The sequence below is a fragment of the Heptranchias perlo genome, chromosome 1, assembly GCF_035084215.1.
Source record: "Heptranchias perlo isolate sHepPer1 chromosome 1, sHepPer1.hap1, whole genome shotgun sequence".
Lineage (NCBI taxonomy): Eukaryota > Metazoa > Chordata > Chondrichthyes > Hexanchiformes > Hexanchidae > Heptranchias > Heptranchias perlo.
In genome coordinates this window covers 157651609-157670868 of record NC_090325.1, presented here as the reverse complement: position 1 = coordinate 157670868, position 19260 = coordinate 157651609, and the positions used below count along the sequence as shown (strand labels likewise).

At 44.7% G+C, this 19260-nt stretch overlaps 1 protein-coding gene across 7 annotated transcripts in view; it reads right to left on the bottom strand.

Moving 5' to 3' along the window:
- The window catches only part of map9 (microtubule-associated protein 9), a 232424-nt gene that overhangs the window by 57407 nt on the left and 155757 nt on the right, over window positions 1–19260 (bottom strand). For all 7 annotated transcript variants that reach the window (XM_067992825.1, XM_067992841.1, XM_067992820.1 and 4 more), the window contains one exon: window positions 17484–17563. In XM_067992825.1, the coding sequence (XP_067848926.1) occupies window positions 17484–17563 (80 nt within the window). The remainder of the gene's footprint in view (window positions 1–17483; window positions 17564–19260) is intronic.

The window sequence follows — 19260 nt, the reverse complement described above, 5'->3', positions numbered from 1 at the left end:
TTCCATAGAAGTTGAGGGCAGTGGTGATCTTCGTAGCCACTGAGAGAGCAGTACGGACAGATGAGTGTGGCTTCAGACTTCCTGCAGCAGGTCACAATGCCGTATTGCATCTTTGATGAAATGTACTTTTCATATGGAAAGCTCTTCATATGGCCTTGAGTTGCCTAATGTCTGGTAGGCTGCATCCTCCTTGGAATGATGCCTAAGTCTCCTTTCTTCCATCCTCCTCCTCCTCCATTATAATGACACAGAGTGGTATGTCCATGGGGAAACCAATACCTGCTCTTCTGGTGCCCTGAATGCATGAGGGTGGGGGGTCCGAAAATCGTGTGGTGGGCTGATCCTGTAAGATGCAATCAGATTCAAGTGTAGGTCTTGGTAGAAAAAAAATGCAAAAGCATTTCCAAGCTGCAGAAATCACTATACAAAGTTCCCAGACTCTACAAGTTCACAAGCTCCTCACTTCTGCCTTGATCAAGTGATTATCACAGCTGCCGTACCTCATTTGTCTCAATCTAAGTTACCCAGTGCTCAAAACCAGGAAACTCGCAGATGCAACATCATTGGGTCTGACTGGTATTTGCAAATGAGGTCTGGGGACATGGCAGGCTGATCATGTGAAGGCTCAAAAAGAGTGAGGATACTCAGGGGAAGCATTTTAAAAAAGCACAAGCAGCGGAAACAACTTCCACCAGAATTTCCTTGCTAAAAAAATTCCTGTATCTTTCCTGCATGGTAAATATCCCAGAGATGGTGCGGAAATACGCCCTAATGTTAAGACAATCACAATCTGGCTTTAGGATTTAAAATTACTGCCTTCTGTTTCACTGAACAGTCTAATTTATGCAAAAGCAAAATATTACAGATCATAAAATCATAGATCATAGAATGGTTACAGCATGGAAGGAGGCCATTCGGCCCGTTGAGTCCATGCTGGCTCTCTGCAGGAGCAATGGAGCTAATCCAACTCCCCCCTGCCCTATCCCCGTAGCTTTGCAATTTTTTTTCCTTCAAGTACTTATCCAATTCCTTTTGGAAAGCCATGATTGAATCTGCCTCCACCACCCCCCCGGCAGTGCATTCCAGATCACAACCACTCGCTGTGTAAAAAAGATTTTTCTCATGTCGCCTTTGATTCTTTTGCCAATCACCTTAAATCTATGTCCTCTGGTTCTTGACCCCTCCACCAATGGGGACAGTTTCTCTCTATCTACTCTGTCTAGACCCTTCATGATTTTGAATACCTCTATCAAATCTCCTCTCAACCTTCTCTGCTCTAAGAACAACCCCAGCTTCTGCAGTCTATCCACGTAACTGAAGTCCCTCATCCCTGAAATCATTCTAGTATATCTCTTCTGCACCCTCTCTAAGGCATTCACATCCTGCCTAACGTGCGGTGCCCAGAACTGGATACAATACTCCAATTGTGGCTGAACCAGTGTTTTATAAAGGTTCATCATAACCTCCTTGCTTTTATACTCCATGCCTCTATGTATAAAACCTAGGATCCCGTATGCTTTCTTAATCGCTATCTCAACCTGCCCTACCACCTTCAACGATTTGTGCACATATACCCCCAGATCATTTGCAGATGACACAATTTTGTGTCACCTGCAAATTTTGAAATTGTGCCCTGTACGCCCAAGTCCAAGTCATCAATATATATCAAGAAAAGCAGTGGTGCTAGTACCGACCCCTGGGGAACACCACTGTATACCTCCCTCCAGTCTGAAAAACAACCGTTCACCACTACTCTCTGTTTCCTTTTACTTAGCCAATTTCGTATCCATGCTACCATTGCCCCTTTATTCCATAGGCTTCAACTTTGATGACAAGCCTATTATGTGGCACTTTATCAAACGCCTTTTGAAAGTCCATATACACTACATCGACCCTCTCTGTTACCTCATCAAAAAATTCAATCAAGTTGGTTAAATACAATTTGCCTTTAACAAATACATGCTGGCTTTCCTTTACTAACCAACAATTATCTATGTGACTTAATTTTGTCCCAGATTATCGTTTCTAAAAGTTTCCCCACTACCGAGGTTAAATGTACTGGCCTGTAGTTTCTGGGTTTATCCTTACAACCTATTTTGAATAAGGGTGTAACATTTGCAATTCTCCAGTCCTCTGGTACCGCCCCCATATCTAAGGATGATTGGAAGATTATGGCCAGTACCTCCGCAATTTCCACCCTTGCTTCTCTCAGCAACCTAGGATGCATCCCATCCGGATCGGGTGACTTATCTACTTTAAATACAGCTAGCCTTTCTAGTACCTCCACTTTATCAATTTTTAGCCCATCCAGTATCTCAACTACCTCGTCACTTACTGTGATTTTGACAGCATCTTCTTCCTTGGTCAAGATAGATGCAAAATACTCATTTAGTACCTCAGCCATGTCCTCTGCCTCCATGTGTAGATCTCCTTTTTGGTCCCTAATTGGTCCATGCCTCCTCTTACTACCCGTTTACTGTTTACGTGCTATAGAAGACTTTTGGATTCCCTTTTACGTTAGCTGCCAGTCTATTCTCATACTCTCTCTTTGCCCCTCTTATTTCCTTTTTCGCCTCCCCTCTGTACTTTCTATATTCAGCCTGGTTCTCACTTGTATTATCAACCTGACATCTGTCATACACCCCTTTTTTCTGATTCATCTTACTCTCTACCTCTTTTGTCATCCAGAGAGCTTTGGTTTTTGTTGCCCTACCTTTCTCCCTTGTGGGAATGCTTCTAGATTGTACCCAAACCATCTCCTCTTTGAAGACTTTGAAGCTTGTTCATTTACAGTTTTGCTTGCCAATCTTTGATTCGAATTTACCCGGGCCAGATCCGTTCTCATCCCATTGAAATTGAGTATTTTTACTTTAGAGTGGTCCTTGTCCTTTTCCACAGCTAATCTAAACATTGATGTGGAGATGCCGGTGATGGACTGGGGTTGACAATTGTAAACAATTTAAAACACCAAGTTATAGTCCAACAAATTTATTTTAAATTCCACAAGCTTTCGGAGGCTTCCTCCTTCGTCAGGTGAACGGTCAGGTGAACCACACCGTTCACCTGACGAAGGAGGAAGCCTCCGAAAGCTTGTGGAATTTAAAATAAATTTGTTGGACTATAACTTGGTGTTGTAAAATTGTTTACAAAAATCTAAACATTATACTATGATCACTATTCCCTAAATGTTCCCCCACTGACACTTGCTCCACTTGGCCCACCTCATTTCCCAGGACCAGATCCAGCAATGACTCCTTCCTCATTGGGCTGGAAACATACTGGTCAAGAAAGTTCTCCTGATCACACTTCAAAAATTCCTCCCTCTCTTTGCCCCTTACATTATTAGTAACCCAGTCTATATTAGGATAGTTGAAGACCCGCATTATCACTAATCTATGGTTCTTGCACATAGATTAGTGCAAACTTGCTCCTTTATATCCTTCCTACTAGTTGGTGGCTTATAGACTACCCCTAGTAGTGTCAAGGCACCTCTATTGTTTTTTAACTCTAACCAAATAGATTCCGTCCTTGACCCCTCCAGGATATCCTCTCTCTGCAGCACTGCAATATTCTCCTTAATCAATGCTGCCACCCACCCCCCTCCTTTTTTTCCTTCCCTATCTTTCCTGAACACCTTGTATCCAGGAATATTTAGTACCCAATACTACCCTTTTTTGAGCCAGGTCTCTGATATCGCCACATCATTTTCCCATGTGGCTAATTGCGCCTGCAGCTCACAAACCTTGTTTACTACGCTTCATGCATTTACATACATACACTTTGTAAACCTATCTTAGACTTTCTTGTATTCTCTCTTAGTCTGATCCTATCTAATACAGTACTATTTCTTACTCTAGTACTATCTGTCTCTCCCAATCCTTTATGCACCTTGTTTCTCCTTTCCAATGCTACATCCTGGTGCCACCCCTGCCAAATTAGTTTAAACCCTCCCCCACAGAACTAGCGAACCTGCCCGCAAGAACATTGGTCCCAGCTCTGTTGAGGTGCTAGAAATCTGAAATAAAAACTGAAAATGCTGGAAATACTCAGCAAGTCAGGCAACATCTGTGGAGAAAGAAACACAGTAAACTTTTCAGGTCAATGACCCTTCGTCAGAACTAGAAGATGTTGAAGATTAAATGGTTTTTAAGCAGGTACAGAGCCAGGGAAAGGGGGGAGGGAGGAAGGGGAGGGGAGGAAAGAACAAAAGGGAAGGTCTCTGATAGGGTGGAGGGCAGGAGTGATTAAATGACAAAAGGGATGACGGTGCAAGGCGAGGAGGGTGGTCATGGGACAAGTAAAGAAACAAAAGATGGGTCTAGATGAGCTGTAAATGGCAACATCAGAACCATTACCAGCACCTGCTATCTGAAAAAATGGGAGCAGTAGTTATGATCTGGAGTTATTGAAATCAATGTTGAGTCCAGAGGTTGTGAAGTGCCTATTCGAAAGATGAGGTGCTGCTCCTTGAGCTTCCGTTGAGCTTCATTGGAACAGTGTAAGAGGCCGAGGACAGAGAGGTCAGAGTGGGAGTGGGAATTAAAATGGCAAGTGACCGGAAGGTCAGGGTCACGCTTGCAGACTGAGCGGAGGTATTCAGCAAAGCGATCACCTAATCTGCATTTGGTCTCCCCAGTGTAGAGGAGACCGCATTGTGAACAGCGAATACAGTATACTAAACTGAAAGAAGTACAAGTAAATCGCTGTTTCACCTGGATGGTGGGAAGGGAGGAGGTGAAGGGGCAGGTGTTGCATCTCCTGTGCTCAAATGGGATGGTGCCGTGGGTAGAACAGCAGGTGTTGGGGATGATGGAAGAGTTGACCAGGGTGTCCGGAGGAAGCGGTCTCTTCAGAATGCTGAAAGGGGAGGGGAGGGGAAGATGTGTTTGGTGGTGGCATCGCGGTGGAAATGTTCCAATGAAGCTCAACGGAAGTTCGAGGCACTGCACCTCATCTTTCGATTAGGCACTTTACAACCTTCTAGACTTAATACTGATTTCAATAACTTTAGATCATAACCATTGCTCCCATTTTTTCGGACAGCCGATGTTGGCGATGGTTCTGATGTTGCCATTTACAGCTCCTCTTTTGTTTCTTTACTTGTCCCATTACCACCCTCCTTGCCTTGCACCATCATCCCTTTTGCATCAGTCTCATTTATGCTACAGGACAGCTATATAAATCAGGACACACGTACAAACACACACAAAAAAGTACATGATGGGAAGAAGGGCAGATGATAGCTTAGTCTGTGGTGTCTGATAGCTAATTTAAAGAGAGTACAGTATCTGTTTCAAAATATATTAAGGGTGATTCCACAATTCGCCAGTTCCAGCGAGGAGCAGTGGTTGTAGAGAGCACAGGTCAGGGAATTGTGGGCATGCTGTCCATGATTTTACGTATGAATAGACTGGCAATTTCACGTCTTGCATTCCCTGCAAGTGCTGATCCTTGCCAGGACCATTGGATTGCCTAATCCTTCCTATAGATGCAATCACTGTGCACAAAGAGAGAAATTGTGCTCAGTTAAACTGAGTAGTCCAGTGCACCACTAAATCTTTCAGTGCACATTTAATATGTACATTTAATATTTTATATTTAATAGGTTCTGTGGCACTCCAGTGAAGAAAAAAGAAACAATCAACAAAATAGGCAATAGTAAGTGAGTACATGTGAGTCTGATGTTGGAACTAAAATTACTGTTAGATGTGTAGGGTTATTAGGACGCATATATTACGCCAACAGTGGAAAATGGTGTTTGGTGAGGACCAAGTTCCACTCTGGCAATTGATCTTGAATGAAGACCAAAGAACATGTGTCAGTGTTTCATTAGGAAGGGTGGTAATTGCTTCATACTGTAAAGTCTGGAAAGAAAAGCAAGAGAATATCGCTTATGTTCACTCATACCGTAGCAATGACATTGATTCACAAATGACTGTACACAAGCCTCACAGACACAGTAGAATATTTTGAGAATCATGAAGGCCAACACTTGCAGAAGAAGGGGAACAGCAACAACTAAAGTTAGAGTAGCTGGAAGGCTCAGTAACAGACACAATTTGAACAGTTGGGATAGTAGCAGAAATTGTAGTTTTAGTGCTTGTACTGACAAAGAAACTGAAATTATGGGTGGCAGCATTGCCGTTTTCAGAGCTTTTACTGTACTGCTTCTAGTATATCACATTTACCTATTTTGTAAATTAGAAATACTAAAGCTGAGTTTGGCAGGCGGACAGGAGAATATAGAGTGTGATGATTTTCTTTGCCAAAATTATTCTTCTCAAGGCATCTGAAGCACACTTATATCATCACCTACTAATAAGACTGGTTTCCACAATTCTGTAGAGGAACTAAACAAATTATAGAGGTAGATTTACTGTTAATATTCCATGAAGTTTAAATATCCCGGGCAAGCGCACACACCGGATCTCCGCTGCGTATCCGCCGATGGAAGCTGTAAAACCTGGCAGACTCAGGCAGGTCCAAGGAAATGGCAGCTCTCCCCACCCCTCCCCCCCAAGAAAAGAAAGAACAATTGCCCCCTCGGTCCCATTTGTAAGGGGGACAAAAAGCTTCTAAGAAATTTGTCTCCTCTCTGGGCCACTACCTAGGCTTTGGCCTCTAGGTGAGCCTCGCATCCACCAATGATCTCAAAGTTTAGCAAACTGGCTGCAATGCCATCCCTGGTGTATCCTAGGCTGGGGCCACAGGAACTCCCAGCCTGTAAGTCCCTATGCCCAGCCATATCTCACCTATGCTACTCAGTTTGTTTGGACCGGGTGCAGGATCTTACCCCAACAAAAACTCTGGGGGAATATCAGGATCCGGCGTAGTCAGGTTCTGGCCTATTTTGAAGCCTTTCTGCTGCACTCCTGGAGTTAGTGCAAAAGTGCGGTGGAAGGGTCGTGGCTTTTCAGCCCCTAGAATCGATAGCAAAAGGGGTGAAATTCCCCCTGGAAATAATTTTAGCAATAAAAGTCAGTGAGAGTATCAAACAAAATTAGGTAATAATATAACAGCTTGACTATAAGAATTTAGAAAAGTTCCTTCAACACTAGTAAGTGCTGTGTCACAGTTGTAATTAAGCAATAGGTTAGACCCAGGAAAAGGAGTAGGCCTGCAATATGAAGGTTGTATGCTAGCATAAAGCTATTTTCAACCATAATAAATGTAGTTTTTTATCCTTTATCATTCAACGAAATAACATTAGAACACAGTCTCATGCTGATTGTTAGCTAACATTGAGGCATTTCACCCCTAAAATTTAAATATTAAAGAATCTAGGCAACAAGTAGATCATAAAAGACTGAGAAACCAGGCTAGACAAGATGCCAGTTGCCCTTTTCAGCAAGTCCATTCCCAGTGCTCCCTGTTTTCTGGTCAAAAGAAATGTACCCTAATATTTCATAGGTCAAATGGTAAAACCATAATATGGGCTGTGGCTACGGCAAATTAAAGTGTCAGTCTTGTTCTCTTCAGATAATATTGCACACAGCTCCCATTAGCTGAGGATGATACAAAGAGGGTATGAGTAAATTGAATGTCTCTCAAAAATTAGAAGCGAAAGTTGCAATTAAGAACAAGTGCCCTGTTATATCTTTGCAACAATAATAGAACTGATGAGAGCTAATGTTCAGAGCCACAAATATGGGTGCTATGTAGCTACGCCATAATAATGTGTTGAAGATGCTATTAGATATGTACTTATAACCAAAGCTCCAAATGAAAAAGCATCTACCTCTGTCTCAAGACCTCAGGGAAGGAAGCAGGACAAGTGGTGTGAAGCAAGATTCTTCAGAAGAGAAGAAATATAGGGGGAGAAATTGGACCTTGATACGCATGTTTGTCAGGTGCCAAACAGGAGCAAGAGCCACAAGAGTGCCTAAAAACATTCAACGTTATTTTAGCAGGCAATATTCAGTTGTCCATGGCGGCCACCTTAAAATGGGCATTAGGCCCCTTGCATATGATAATGAGGAGCCTAATGCCTGTTTGAAGACCTCTCTTGAAAATTGGCCAGTGGTGAGTGGAGCATGCGGCCAACATGCTCCGTTCAGCTTTTCCTGTTCTCGCTGCGGCCTGACCAACAGTTCTTAAAGGGGCCGCTGGAACCTGCCAAAAAAGGGTAAGTTTCTTCTTTTTAATTTTACCTTCCTCTGGAGCCAGGAGGAGCAGGAATGTCATTCTCCACAACACTCCTGAAGGTCACTGCCGGCCCGTGCTCACCCCCTTCCCATTCTCCTCCCTTCCAAGGACTTACCAGAGGACTTTTGGCCGTGTTGCAGTCGTCCCAAATTCGACAACTGGCGAGCTACCTCTGGACACCCAATTGCTGTACCCAGCTTGCCGAAATTATGCTCACGTGGCCCGAGGCTCAAATTCAGACAAGCCTCAGGTCTCCGGCTTCTGGCGCCTATTTTGGATCTGAAACCAGTTTATAGCCCAAAGATTCATACCTGTACAAGGACTATTGACTACCTGGATTGATTTGTATGAAAAACAGACAGAAGAGATTTTTCAATCAATACTGTACCAGAAGGCAAATCGATTTCTCTTTGTTGCTAACAAGGACCAGAATTCTGCTGAATTATCCTATAAAATGTGTCTTCTGTCATTAGATTAAACAATCATTATTTTTCTCTTTGTTCAAAAAACAGTTAAGAACCCTTTTTATAGTTATTTACAACCTGCTAAAAAAATGCACACAATTTTGAAAGTTTCAGTTTTGTTTAATTCAGCTGCATTACCAGGAACATCAAAGAAATCAATCATGACATACCTATAATAATGATTTTTTTAATGCTTCTCCAGCAGCTCATGAGCATATTAACTGATATAAATGACAAAAAGTTAATGAATCCAGTGGAGTGCAGAATACTTTTGCAAAATGGCTGAGTGGCAAAGTCCTAAAGACTGTTGCACAGACTGTCCTAGTGTATTGCGTAATGGAAAATTTTTGATGGGGAAAGATGGCTCCCCAAAAAAACATGGAGACATGGAGATATGTAATAGACATGTCAACTTGGTGTCCACGACTTGGAGGAGCTGGCGAAAAGTCTGGAAAAAGTTGTACGATTTCAGAAACAACAACAATATTATTAAAAAGCAGCAGCACAGGACATGTGAAAGTAGCAGCTGTTAAAAGTATACGCAAAAAATATTGCATTACATAGTGAAGTGTTAGCAAGGATGTAGCAGTGATGGTAAAAGTAATGTTCCAAATACTCTCTTCATAGTGCAAGGAGAAACAAGGAGGTAGAAATTAGTCTTTGTTGCGCCCGTTTAAAACAGGGCCAATTTCGGGGCGCAGTGTCCGTACGCAATCTGTGCCTGCGTTTTGGGCACTGCCATATTGGTAAAGGTGGCCACCTAAAGCAGGATTTAGGCCCTCGCATACGATAATGAATGCTGCCCTGAGCGGAACAGGCATTGGGTTTTCCTATCGCGGATGAGGCCGAGAAAACGGCTGCCTCCAAAAAGGAGAGTTATTTCTTTTTTCAGAGCTTGATGTGGATGCCCCCCTCCCTTTATGCTCCCCCCCGAGGACTTACCTGAGGGTTCTGCTCGTGAGGCAAGCGGCCCAAAATTGATCTCGTTGAAATGGACGAGCTGACAACTCACTCAAATTATTGAGGCCCAAGACCCAAGTTCGGGTTGGGGTGCGCATTACCTGTGTGCCCTTGGTTTTGCGCCTGGAAAGGGGCCATAATCAATTTCTACCCCAGTTGTTTTCAACAGTATTCAAAGGGGATCAGTCACCACAATACCACCTGTCACCATCACAATTACAGTAAGCATTAGCATTGACTTAACGTAAGAATATGGTTTAAAACTAGGAATAAACAAGAATCCCATTTCACATAGCTTGCATAGCGCCCCAGACATTTAGCAAGAGGGCGATGTAGAGGGGGGCGTGGTTCAGCATCTCTGTGAAAACAAGGACAACTCACACAGCAGAACAACAGGGAGGATAAGGCCCACATTCCATAAGAACTGATAACATTGAAAGGCTACGTAAACAATAGACATGGTGGAGCTGTGCAAGTCCGTGAATGTGTCTACACTCATATAAAGAGGTCCTAGGCATAAAAGGAACAAACTGTTTACGCAGCAGAGTTAAGGGATGAGATAGCCACACTAACATGGTATGGCTCATCTCTGGTTGTTTAACAGAGTCAGATTGGGCATGAGTTGATTTACAACTAGGAGAAAAGGACAGAGATGCTTACATACAGAATACAGTTGATGAATAGTATAAAGATAGGGCATGCTCCCGCTCAATGTGAGAGCTCTCAAGAGGACAGGCAGAAGTCCATAGCCGCAGGCAGTCCACGGAGGTCAGATCTGATCAATCTTGAATTTGGGAACAAGGTTGTATTGATTGCTTGTCATCTGAAGATAGTTGTGTTGTGACAATATATTAAAGCTTGTTTAATAACCACTAGTACCCGAATCATGCAGAAGTTATTGTTGAAGGATTAACAACCCTTTTGTTGCACTGTAATGGAAAGATCTGCTAACGCTTTGCAAAAGTTTTTTTAAAATTCGTTCATGAGATGTGGGCATCGCTGGCGAGGCCAGCATTTATTGCCCATCCCTAATTGGCCTTGAGAAGGTGGTGGTGAGTCGCCTTCTTGAACCCCTGCAGTCCGTGTGGTGAAGGTTCTCCCACAGTGCTGTTAGGAAGAGACTTAGATCAGCCACAGCAATAAAAAGACATAATAAGAATAAAACAGGACGGACCACTGGGCACCGGACATGACAAAGGCAAACCAAGCCCAGTCGACCATGCAAAGTCCTTCTCACTAACATCTGGGGACTTGTGCCAAAATTGGGAGAGCTGTCCCACAGACTAGTCAAGCAACAGCCTGACATAGCCATACTCAAAGAATCATACATTTCAACCAACGTCCCAGCCTCCTCCATCACCATCCCTGGGTGTGTCCTGACCCATCAGAGGTGGCAGCTCAGTGATATATAGTCAGGATGGAGTGGCCCTGGGAGTCCTCAACATTGATTCCGGACCCCATGACGTCTCATGGCATCAGGTCAAACATGGGCAAGGAATCCTCCTGCTAATTACCACCTACCGCCCTCCCTCAGCTGATAAATCAGTACCCCTCCATGTTGAGCAACACTTGGAGGAAGCAGTGAGGGTAGCAAGGACACAGAATGTACTCTGGGTGGGGCATTTCAGTGTCCATCACCAAGTGTGGCTCAGTAGCACCACTACTGACCGAACTGGCTGAGTCCTGAAGGACATAGCTGCCAGACTGGGCTTGCGGCAGGTGGTGAGAGAACCAACACGAGGGAGAAACCTACTTGACCTCGTCCTCACCAATCTACCTGTTGCAGATGCATCTGTCCATGACAGTATTGGTAGGAGTGACCACCGCACAGACCTTGTGGAGACGAAGACGCTGAGGATACCGTCCATCATGTTGTGTGGCACCTACCACCTTGCTAAATGGGAACGATTCAGACAGATCTATCAGCTCAAAACTGAGCATCCATGAGGCGCTGCGGGCCATCATCAACAGCAGAATTGTATTCCATCACAATCTGTAACGTCATGGCATGGCATTGCTACAACACAGGACTACATGCATGCTAAACAGCAGAAGCAGCATGCTATAGACAGAGCTAAGCGATTCCACAACCAACGGATCAGAACAAAGCTCTGCAGTCCCACCACATCCAGTCGTGAATGGTGGTGGATGATTAAACAACTAACGGGAGGAGGAGGCTTTGTGAACATCCCCATCCTCAATGATGGCAGAGTCCAGCAAGTGAGGACAAAAGACAAGGCGGAAGCACTGCAACCATCTTCAGTCAGAAGTGCCAAGTGGATGATCCATCTCGGCCTCTTCCCGAGATCCCCACCATTACAGAAGCCAGTCTTCAGCCAATTCGATTCACTCCATGTGATATCAAGGAAAAGCTGAGTGCACTGGATACAGCAAAGGCTATGGGCCCAGACAACATCCTGGCTGTAGTGCTAAAGACTTGTGATTCAGAACTAGCTGCACCTCTAGCCAAGTTGTTCCAGTACAGCTACAACACTGGCATCTACCCGACAAAGTGGAAAATTGCCCAGGTATGTCCTGTCCACAAAAAGCAGGACAAATCCAATCTGGCCAATCACTGCCATATCAGTCTACTCTCAATCATCAGTAAAGTGATGGGCGGTGTCATCGACAGTGCTATCAAGCGGCACTTACTCACCAATAACCTGCTCACCGATGCTCAGCTTGGGTTCCGCCAGGACCACTCGGCTCCAGACCTCATTACAGCCGTGGTCCAAACATGGACGAAAGAGCTGAATTCCAGAGGTGAGGTGAGAGTGACTGCCCTTGACATCATGGCAGCATTTGACCGGGTGTGGCATCAAGGAGCCCTAGTAAAATTGAAGTCAATGGGAATCAGGGGGAAAACTCTCAGTGGCTGGAGTCATACTTAGCACAAAGGAAGATGGTAGTGGTTCTTGGAGGCCAATCATCACAGCCCCAGGTCATTGCTGCAGGAGTTCCTCAGGGCAGTGTTCTAGGCCCAACCATCTTCAGCTGCTTCATCAATGAGCTTCCCTCTATCATGAAATCAGAAGTGGGGATGTTTGCTGATGATTGCACAGAGTTCATTTCCATTTGCAACCCCTCAGGTAATGAAGCAGTCCGTGCCTCTGGACAACATTCAGGCTTGGGCTGATAAGTGGCAAGTAACATTTACACCACACAAGTGCCAGGCAATGACCTGCTCCAACAAGAGAGAGTGTAACCACCTCCGCTTGACATTCAATGGCATTACCATTGCTGAATCCCCCACCATCAACATCCTGGTGGTCACCATTGACCAGACGCTTAACTGGACCTGCCAAATAAATACTGCGGCTACAAGAGCAGGTCAGAGGCTGGGTATTCTGCAGCGAGTGACTCACCTCCTGACTCCCCAAAGCCTTTCCACCACCTACAAGGCACAAGTCAGGAGTGTGATGGAATACTCTCCACTTGCCTGGATGAGTGCAGCTCCAACAATACTCAGGAACCTCGACAGCATCCAGGACATAGCAGCCCGCTTGACTGGCATTCCATCTACCATCTTAAACATTCACTCCCTCCACCATTGGCGCACCGTGGCTGCAGTGTATGCCTTCTACAAGATGCACCGCAGCAACTCGCCAAGGCTTCTTCGACAGCACCTCCCAAACCCGCGACCTCTACCACCTAGAAGGACAAGGGCAGCAGGTGAATGGAACACCACCACCTACACGTTCCCCTCCAAGTCACACACCATCCTGACTTGGAAATATATTGCCATTCCTTCATTATCATTGGGTCAAAATCCTGGAACTCCTTACCTAACAGCACTGTGGGAGAACCTTCACAACGCGGACTGCAGCGGTTCAAGGCGGCGGCTCTTAAGGGCAGTTGGGGATGGGCAATAAATGCTGGCCTTGCCAGCAATGCCCACATCCCATAAATGAATAAAAAAAGTGATATGGCTGAGGAAGCTAAGGACACTTGGAGATGAAGGAGCAGCAGTGCAAATGAATTGATGAGCAGCCAGTATGACATGCTGACTTTCTCTCCTGAGTTGTCTGGAGATGCAGACTTTAGTGGACCTCCCTCCTTTTTTCCCCTCCAATTTTCTTCCTTTTCCTGTAGGCATTGACTATCTTTCTGGGGTGCAGTTCAACAGGCGGTAGTTTCCTCCAGTACGAAATGGCTAATATTCACTGGTGAGTATTGATGATGAGTGTTGGAAGTTATATTTCTGTGAAGCACATCAGAACAAAATCTGTTTCTGTATTTAATGTGTACTTTCAATAGAGGTCACTGTATAGTAAACAGTAGTGGGAACCCTGGCTGATTTTCCCTTCCCCAACAGGGATGCAGTAGCCAATTGCATGGAAAATGTTAAGATTCACAGACCGGAAGTTTCATTGGATCTGCTCCCAATTTGCCACCGTAACTTTGTCAGAAGTGTGGCGGAAACCCTGAAGTTACAGTGGTGGAGTGGGAGCAGTTCCGAGGAAACTCCTGGCCACAATTTATGTTGAGCAGTCACTTACCTTCATATACACAGTGGAAGGTGGTACGACTAAATTGGACAAACATGCATTTTTTTCCAGATGGTTCCTGTGCTGGCAGCTCCCGACCTCTCCTTTGCAACTCCATACTTAGCCATCTTTGTACTCCCCCCCCCTCAGGTCTCTACTTCCCCGCTGCTTAAGATCCCCAGCTCCTAATAGTGAGTATATTTTAGCTTTATCTGTAATGCTACAGGTTGGAGCTACCTGTTCAGAGCACATTGTCCATCCTTGAGTCTGTTTGTTCTGTGTTTTTAATCTTTGCTCTTTTTGGTGACTGGTACTCTGCTCACATTTGGTCCCCCTGACTCCTGGGCTCCTCTTCCATCAGTACTGTGGTCTGTATGCCTCGACTGACATGACTCTGCTCTGCCACTCAACCTCTTCAAGTTTAACCTAACCTATTCCAGCCTACAGTGCCCATCTGTCCCTTGTTGTAGCCAGAGAAACTCCTGCAATGGCTTCTCTTCCTGCTCCTGTATCGGTACCTCTGGAGTCCCCCAGGGATCTATCCTTGGCCCCCTCCTATTTTTTATCTACTTGCTGCCCCTCAGCGACATCATCTGAAGACACGTCAGGTTCCATATGTATGCTGACGATACCCAGCTCTACCTCACCACCACCTCTCTCAATCCCTCCACTGCCTCTATGCTGTCATGCTGCTTGTCCGACATCCAGTACTGGATAAGCATAAATTTCTTCCAATTAAACATTGCAAATACCGAAGCCATTGTCTTTGGCCCCCGCCACAAACTAGGTTCCCCAGCCACCGATTCGACTCCCTCCACGGCCGCTGTCTCAGGCTGAACCAGACTGTTAGCAACCTTGGCGTCCTATTTGACCCTGAGCTGAGCTTCCGAACCCATAGTGTCTCCATTACCAAGACCTCCTACTTCCACCTCCGTAATATCGCCCGTCTCCACCCCTGCCTCAGCCTCTCTGCTACTGAAACTCTCATCTATGTTTTGTTACCTCCATACTCAACTAATCCAATGCCTCCTGGCCAACCTCCCATCTTCCACCCTCCACAGACTTAAGCTCCAAAACTCTGCTTGCTTAGATCATAACTCGCATCAAGTCTCATTTACCCATCACTCCTGTGCTCGCTGACCGACATTGGCTCCCGGTCTGACAATGTCTCGATTTTAAAGTTCTCATCCTTATTTTCAAATCCCTCCATGGCCTCATCCTTTCCTATCTCTGTAACGTCCTTCAGCCCTCCAATTCTGGGCTCTTGTACATCCCCCACTTCTTTTGTCCCACCATTGGCAGCAATGCCTTCTAGCCTTCTGGTACTCCCTCCTCAAACCTCTTTGCCTCCCACCTCTCTCTCCTCCTTTAAGATATTGCTTAAAAGCTACCTCTTTGACCAACCATTTGGTGACGTGTCCTAATGTCTCCTTATGCGACTCGGTATCAATTTTAAGCTCCTGTGAAGCGCATTGGGACGTTTCGCTATGTTAAAAGCGCTATATAAATGCAAGTTGTTGTTGTTGAAGGGCTCCTTGATTCACTCCCTCTCCTCAACTGGGTTTGAACCTGGGCATCGGTTCGTGGACATTCAAAGGTCAACTTTGTTCCAATACAGAGCCTCAAACTTCATCTCTGGATTGTTTCTTCCCTGTCTTCTGTTTATGACCACAACATAGTATCATAGTATGTTACAGCAGAGAAGGAGGCCATTCAGCCCATCCTGCCTCTGCCGGCTCTTTGAAAGAGCTATCCAATTTATCCCACAGCCCTGTAAATTTTTTCCCTTCAAGTATTTATCCAATTCCCTTTTCATAGAATCATGGTATGGTTACAGCACAGAAGGAAGTCATTTGGCCCATCGAGCCTATGCCAGCTCCTTGTACGAGCAATTCAGTTAGTCCCATTCCCCCGCTCTTTCCCCATAGCCCTACAAATGTTTTCCCTTCAAGTATTTATCCAATTCCTTTTTGAAAGCCAAGAATGAATCTACTTCTACCACCCTTTCAGGCAACGCATTCCAGATCATAACTACTCACTGCGTAAAAAAGTTCTTCATGTTGCCTTTGGTTCTTTTGCCAATCACCTTAAATCTGTGTCCTCTGGTCCTCGACCCTTCCGCCAATAGTAACAGTTTCTCTTCATTTACTTTATCTAAACCCTTCATGATTTTGAACACTTCTATCAAATCTCTTAACTTTCTCTGCTCTAAGGAGAACAACCCCAGTTCCTCCAATCTATCCATGTAATTGAAGTCCCTCATCCCTGGAACCATTCTAGTAATTCGTTTCTGTACCCACTCTAAGGCCTTCACATCCTTCCTAAAGTGCGGTGCCCAGAATTGGACACAATACTCCAGTTGTGGCTGAACCAGTGTTTCATAAAGGTTTAACATAACTTCCTTGCTTTTGTACCATTTAAAAAGCCCAGGATCCCGTATGCTTTTTTAACTTCAAAGATTTGTGCACACATACCCCCAAGGTCTCTCTGATCCGACACCCCCTTTAGAATTGTACCATTTAGTTTATATTGCCTCTCATTCTTCCTGCCAAAATGTATCACTTCGCACTTCTCTGTGTTAAATTTCATCTGCCATGCGTCCGCCCATTCCACCAGGCTGTCTATGTCCTCTTGAAGTCTATTACTATCCTCCTCACTGTTTACTACATTTCCAAGTTTTGTTGGATAAATTTATTAGAGTTTTTTGAGGATGTAAACAGCAGGGTAGATAAAGGGGAACCAGTGGATGCAGTATATTTGGATTTTCAAAAGGCATGAAAAGCAAGCAGGAAAGTGGGATTAGACGAGGTGGCTCATGTGCAGAAACATACCAGCATAGACTTCATAGGCTGAAAGAATGTAACAGCACAGAAACAAGCCAAACACTCTATGAAACCATGATGCTAGCTGAAACTAATTTGAAAAAATAAATTGAGCAATGTGACTGCTGCTTTTCTGTGAGGTTGCTCCAGGTCTTATTACAATGAATCAGCATGGTTAAGTTGTTTATTTGAGTCAATTAGAAAGTATGGCAGACAGATTTAATTTGCCACCCTATGTAATTAATGCATGACATGCTATATGAAGACGTTTAAATTATGTATAGACAAATTGATTACAGTATAGGTGCAACACTAGCAGTATTTCCACAGAATGTATCTTAAAACATTGCCAATGTTTCTACCTATAGGCAGTAAAGTTAAGACAGTTTAAAGGAAAAACTGATAATAAAAATTTCATTTCTATTTTCACTTTGAATATAGATGTTAGAAAATGCAATTCTGCAGCTGTCCCTACACAGATACAGGTTGTGGTTAGCTGTTGATGAGGTACAGCAAAGCTCATATGTTTATAGTCATTTTATTACAAAATTTACTCAAAGAGTATGAATTGTTGCTGAAGCATGAATATGTTATTGTTGCATTACCTGTTACTTATTGATTTTCCAGATGATTCTGCCTTTTGACTCTTGCCTCCATTCCATATCATCTTAGCTTGATCTTTTTCCTGTCACATAAAACAGGAAACAGTTTCATTTCTAAAGCAGCTTTATTAATGTACCATGTGTTAAACATACAAGTACGAATATGAGGAGATATGACATCCAGCGAACATTTGACTGAACAATCATTTGAATTATCTGTTGCTTAGTCAAGCATTAAATTTAGAGAAAAGAAAATAGATTTTATGGCTGTCAATTTTCATTTTCTAGACACAACAGTCTTTCTTTTTCATATATATTTCAAGATGCATATAAATGTAGATAAGGGGGAACTAGTGGATGTAGTATATTTGGATTTTCAAAAGGCATTCAATAAGATGCCGCATAAGAGGTTGTTACAGAAATGTAGGGCTCATGGGATTGGGGGTAATATATTAGCATGGATAGAGGACTGAAAACAGAGAGTAGGAATAATGGGTCATTTTCGGGTTGGCAGGTTGTAACTAGTGGGGTGCCGCAGGGATTAGTGCTTGGGCCTCAGCTATTTACAATCCATATTAATGACTTTGATGAAGGGACCAAATGTAATGCATCCAAGTTTGCTGACGATACAAAGCTAGGTGGGAAAGTAAGCTGTGAAGAGGACACAAAGGGCTCAATATTGCCAGGGCTGCAGGTTCGCGGGGGGGGGGGGGGGCTAATGGGTGCGTGGGTAACGTGCCAGGCAAAATCAGTCTGCCCCGCGCGCGATCGCAGCCTAATTGGATCCACTTACCTGGTCTTCCGGGTTCCCCACTGCTGATCTGCGCGTCGGGTGGACTGCGCATGCGCAGTAAGCTCTGTCAGCTGGAGGAGCTCTATTTAAAGGGGCAGTCCTCCACTGACAGATGCTGCAACAAATAGGAAAAAATACAGCATGGAGCAGCCCAGGGGGAAGGCTGCTCCCAGTTTAATGATGCCTCACTCCAGGTATCATTAGATGGGGTGAGGAGGAGGGGGAGGACAGAGATCCTCCACCCGGCGGGCGGGAGGAAGCGGCCTGCCTCTGCCACCAGGAAGGCCTGGCTCGAGGTGGCAGAGGAGGTCACCTGCACCACCAACATATCGCCCACCTGCATACAGTGCAGGAGACGCTGCAATGACCTAAGTAGGTCAGCCAAAGTGAGTACACTTCATCTGCCACATCACCGCCCCCACCCCACATCTCCTTCTGCACTGCCAACACTACTCTGTCACATCACCCCTCACACCCACTCAAAGCACATCCTCATCTTCCCTGCAGTTACTCACCTCACCAGTACTCATCCCGCCACTACCACTCAACCCAATCCTCATACAATCTCATGGCTCTATCTCATACTCACCCTCTCATGCATCCCTTTCACAGTCAGCCTCACTCAACCTGCCACTACCTGTGCTGCAGCCACAGGGCATGCATCATATATGTGCAGTAGGAAGCGTAAGGCAAACGTGTTGTGAGCATGAAGGGGATGCACAAGGGTGTTTGTGGGTTTGTCACGGTTTTTACTTATATTTAATTTCTGAGCAACTCACATCACATATTATATTGGCACCACTACTGCCACGTCTTTGTGAATCTTGTCTGGTTTGTGCAATAATGCCCTTTCCTGAGGACCACAATGAAGACCCACACCTGATGCCACCCATTGTGTCACTGCAAAGTGGGTGTATGTGTATTTGCAGGGCTCTTTTGTGCAGACGACAGAGACGTCGGCGATGTCCCCGGTGGCACCCTGGAAGG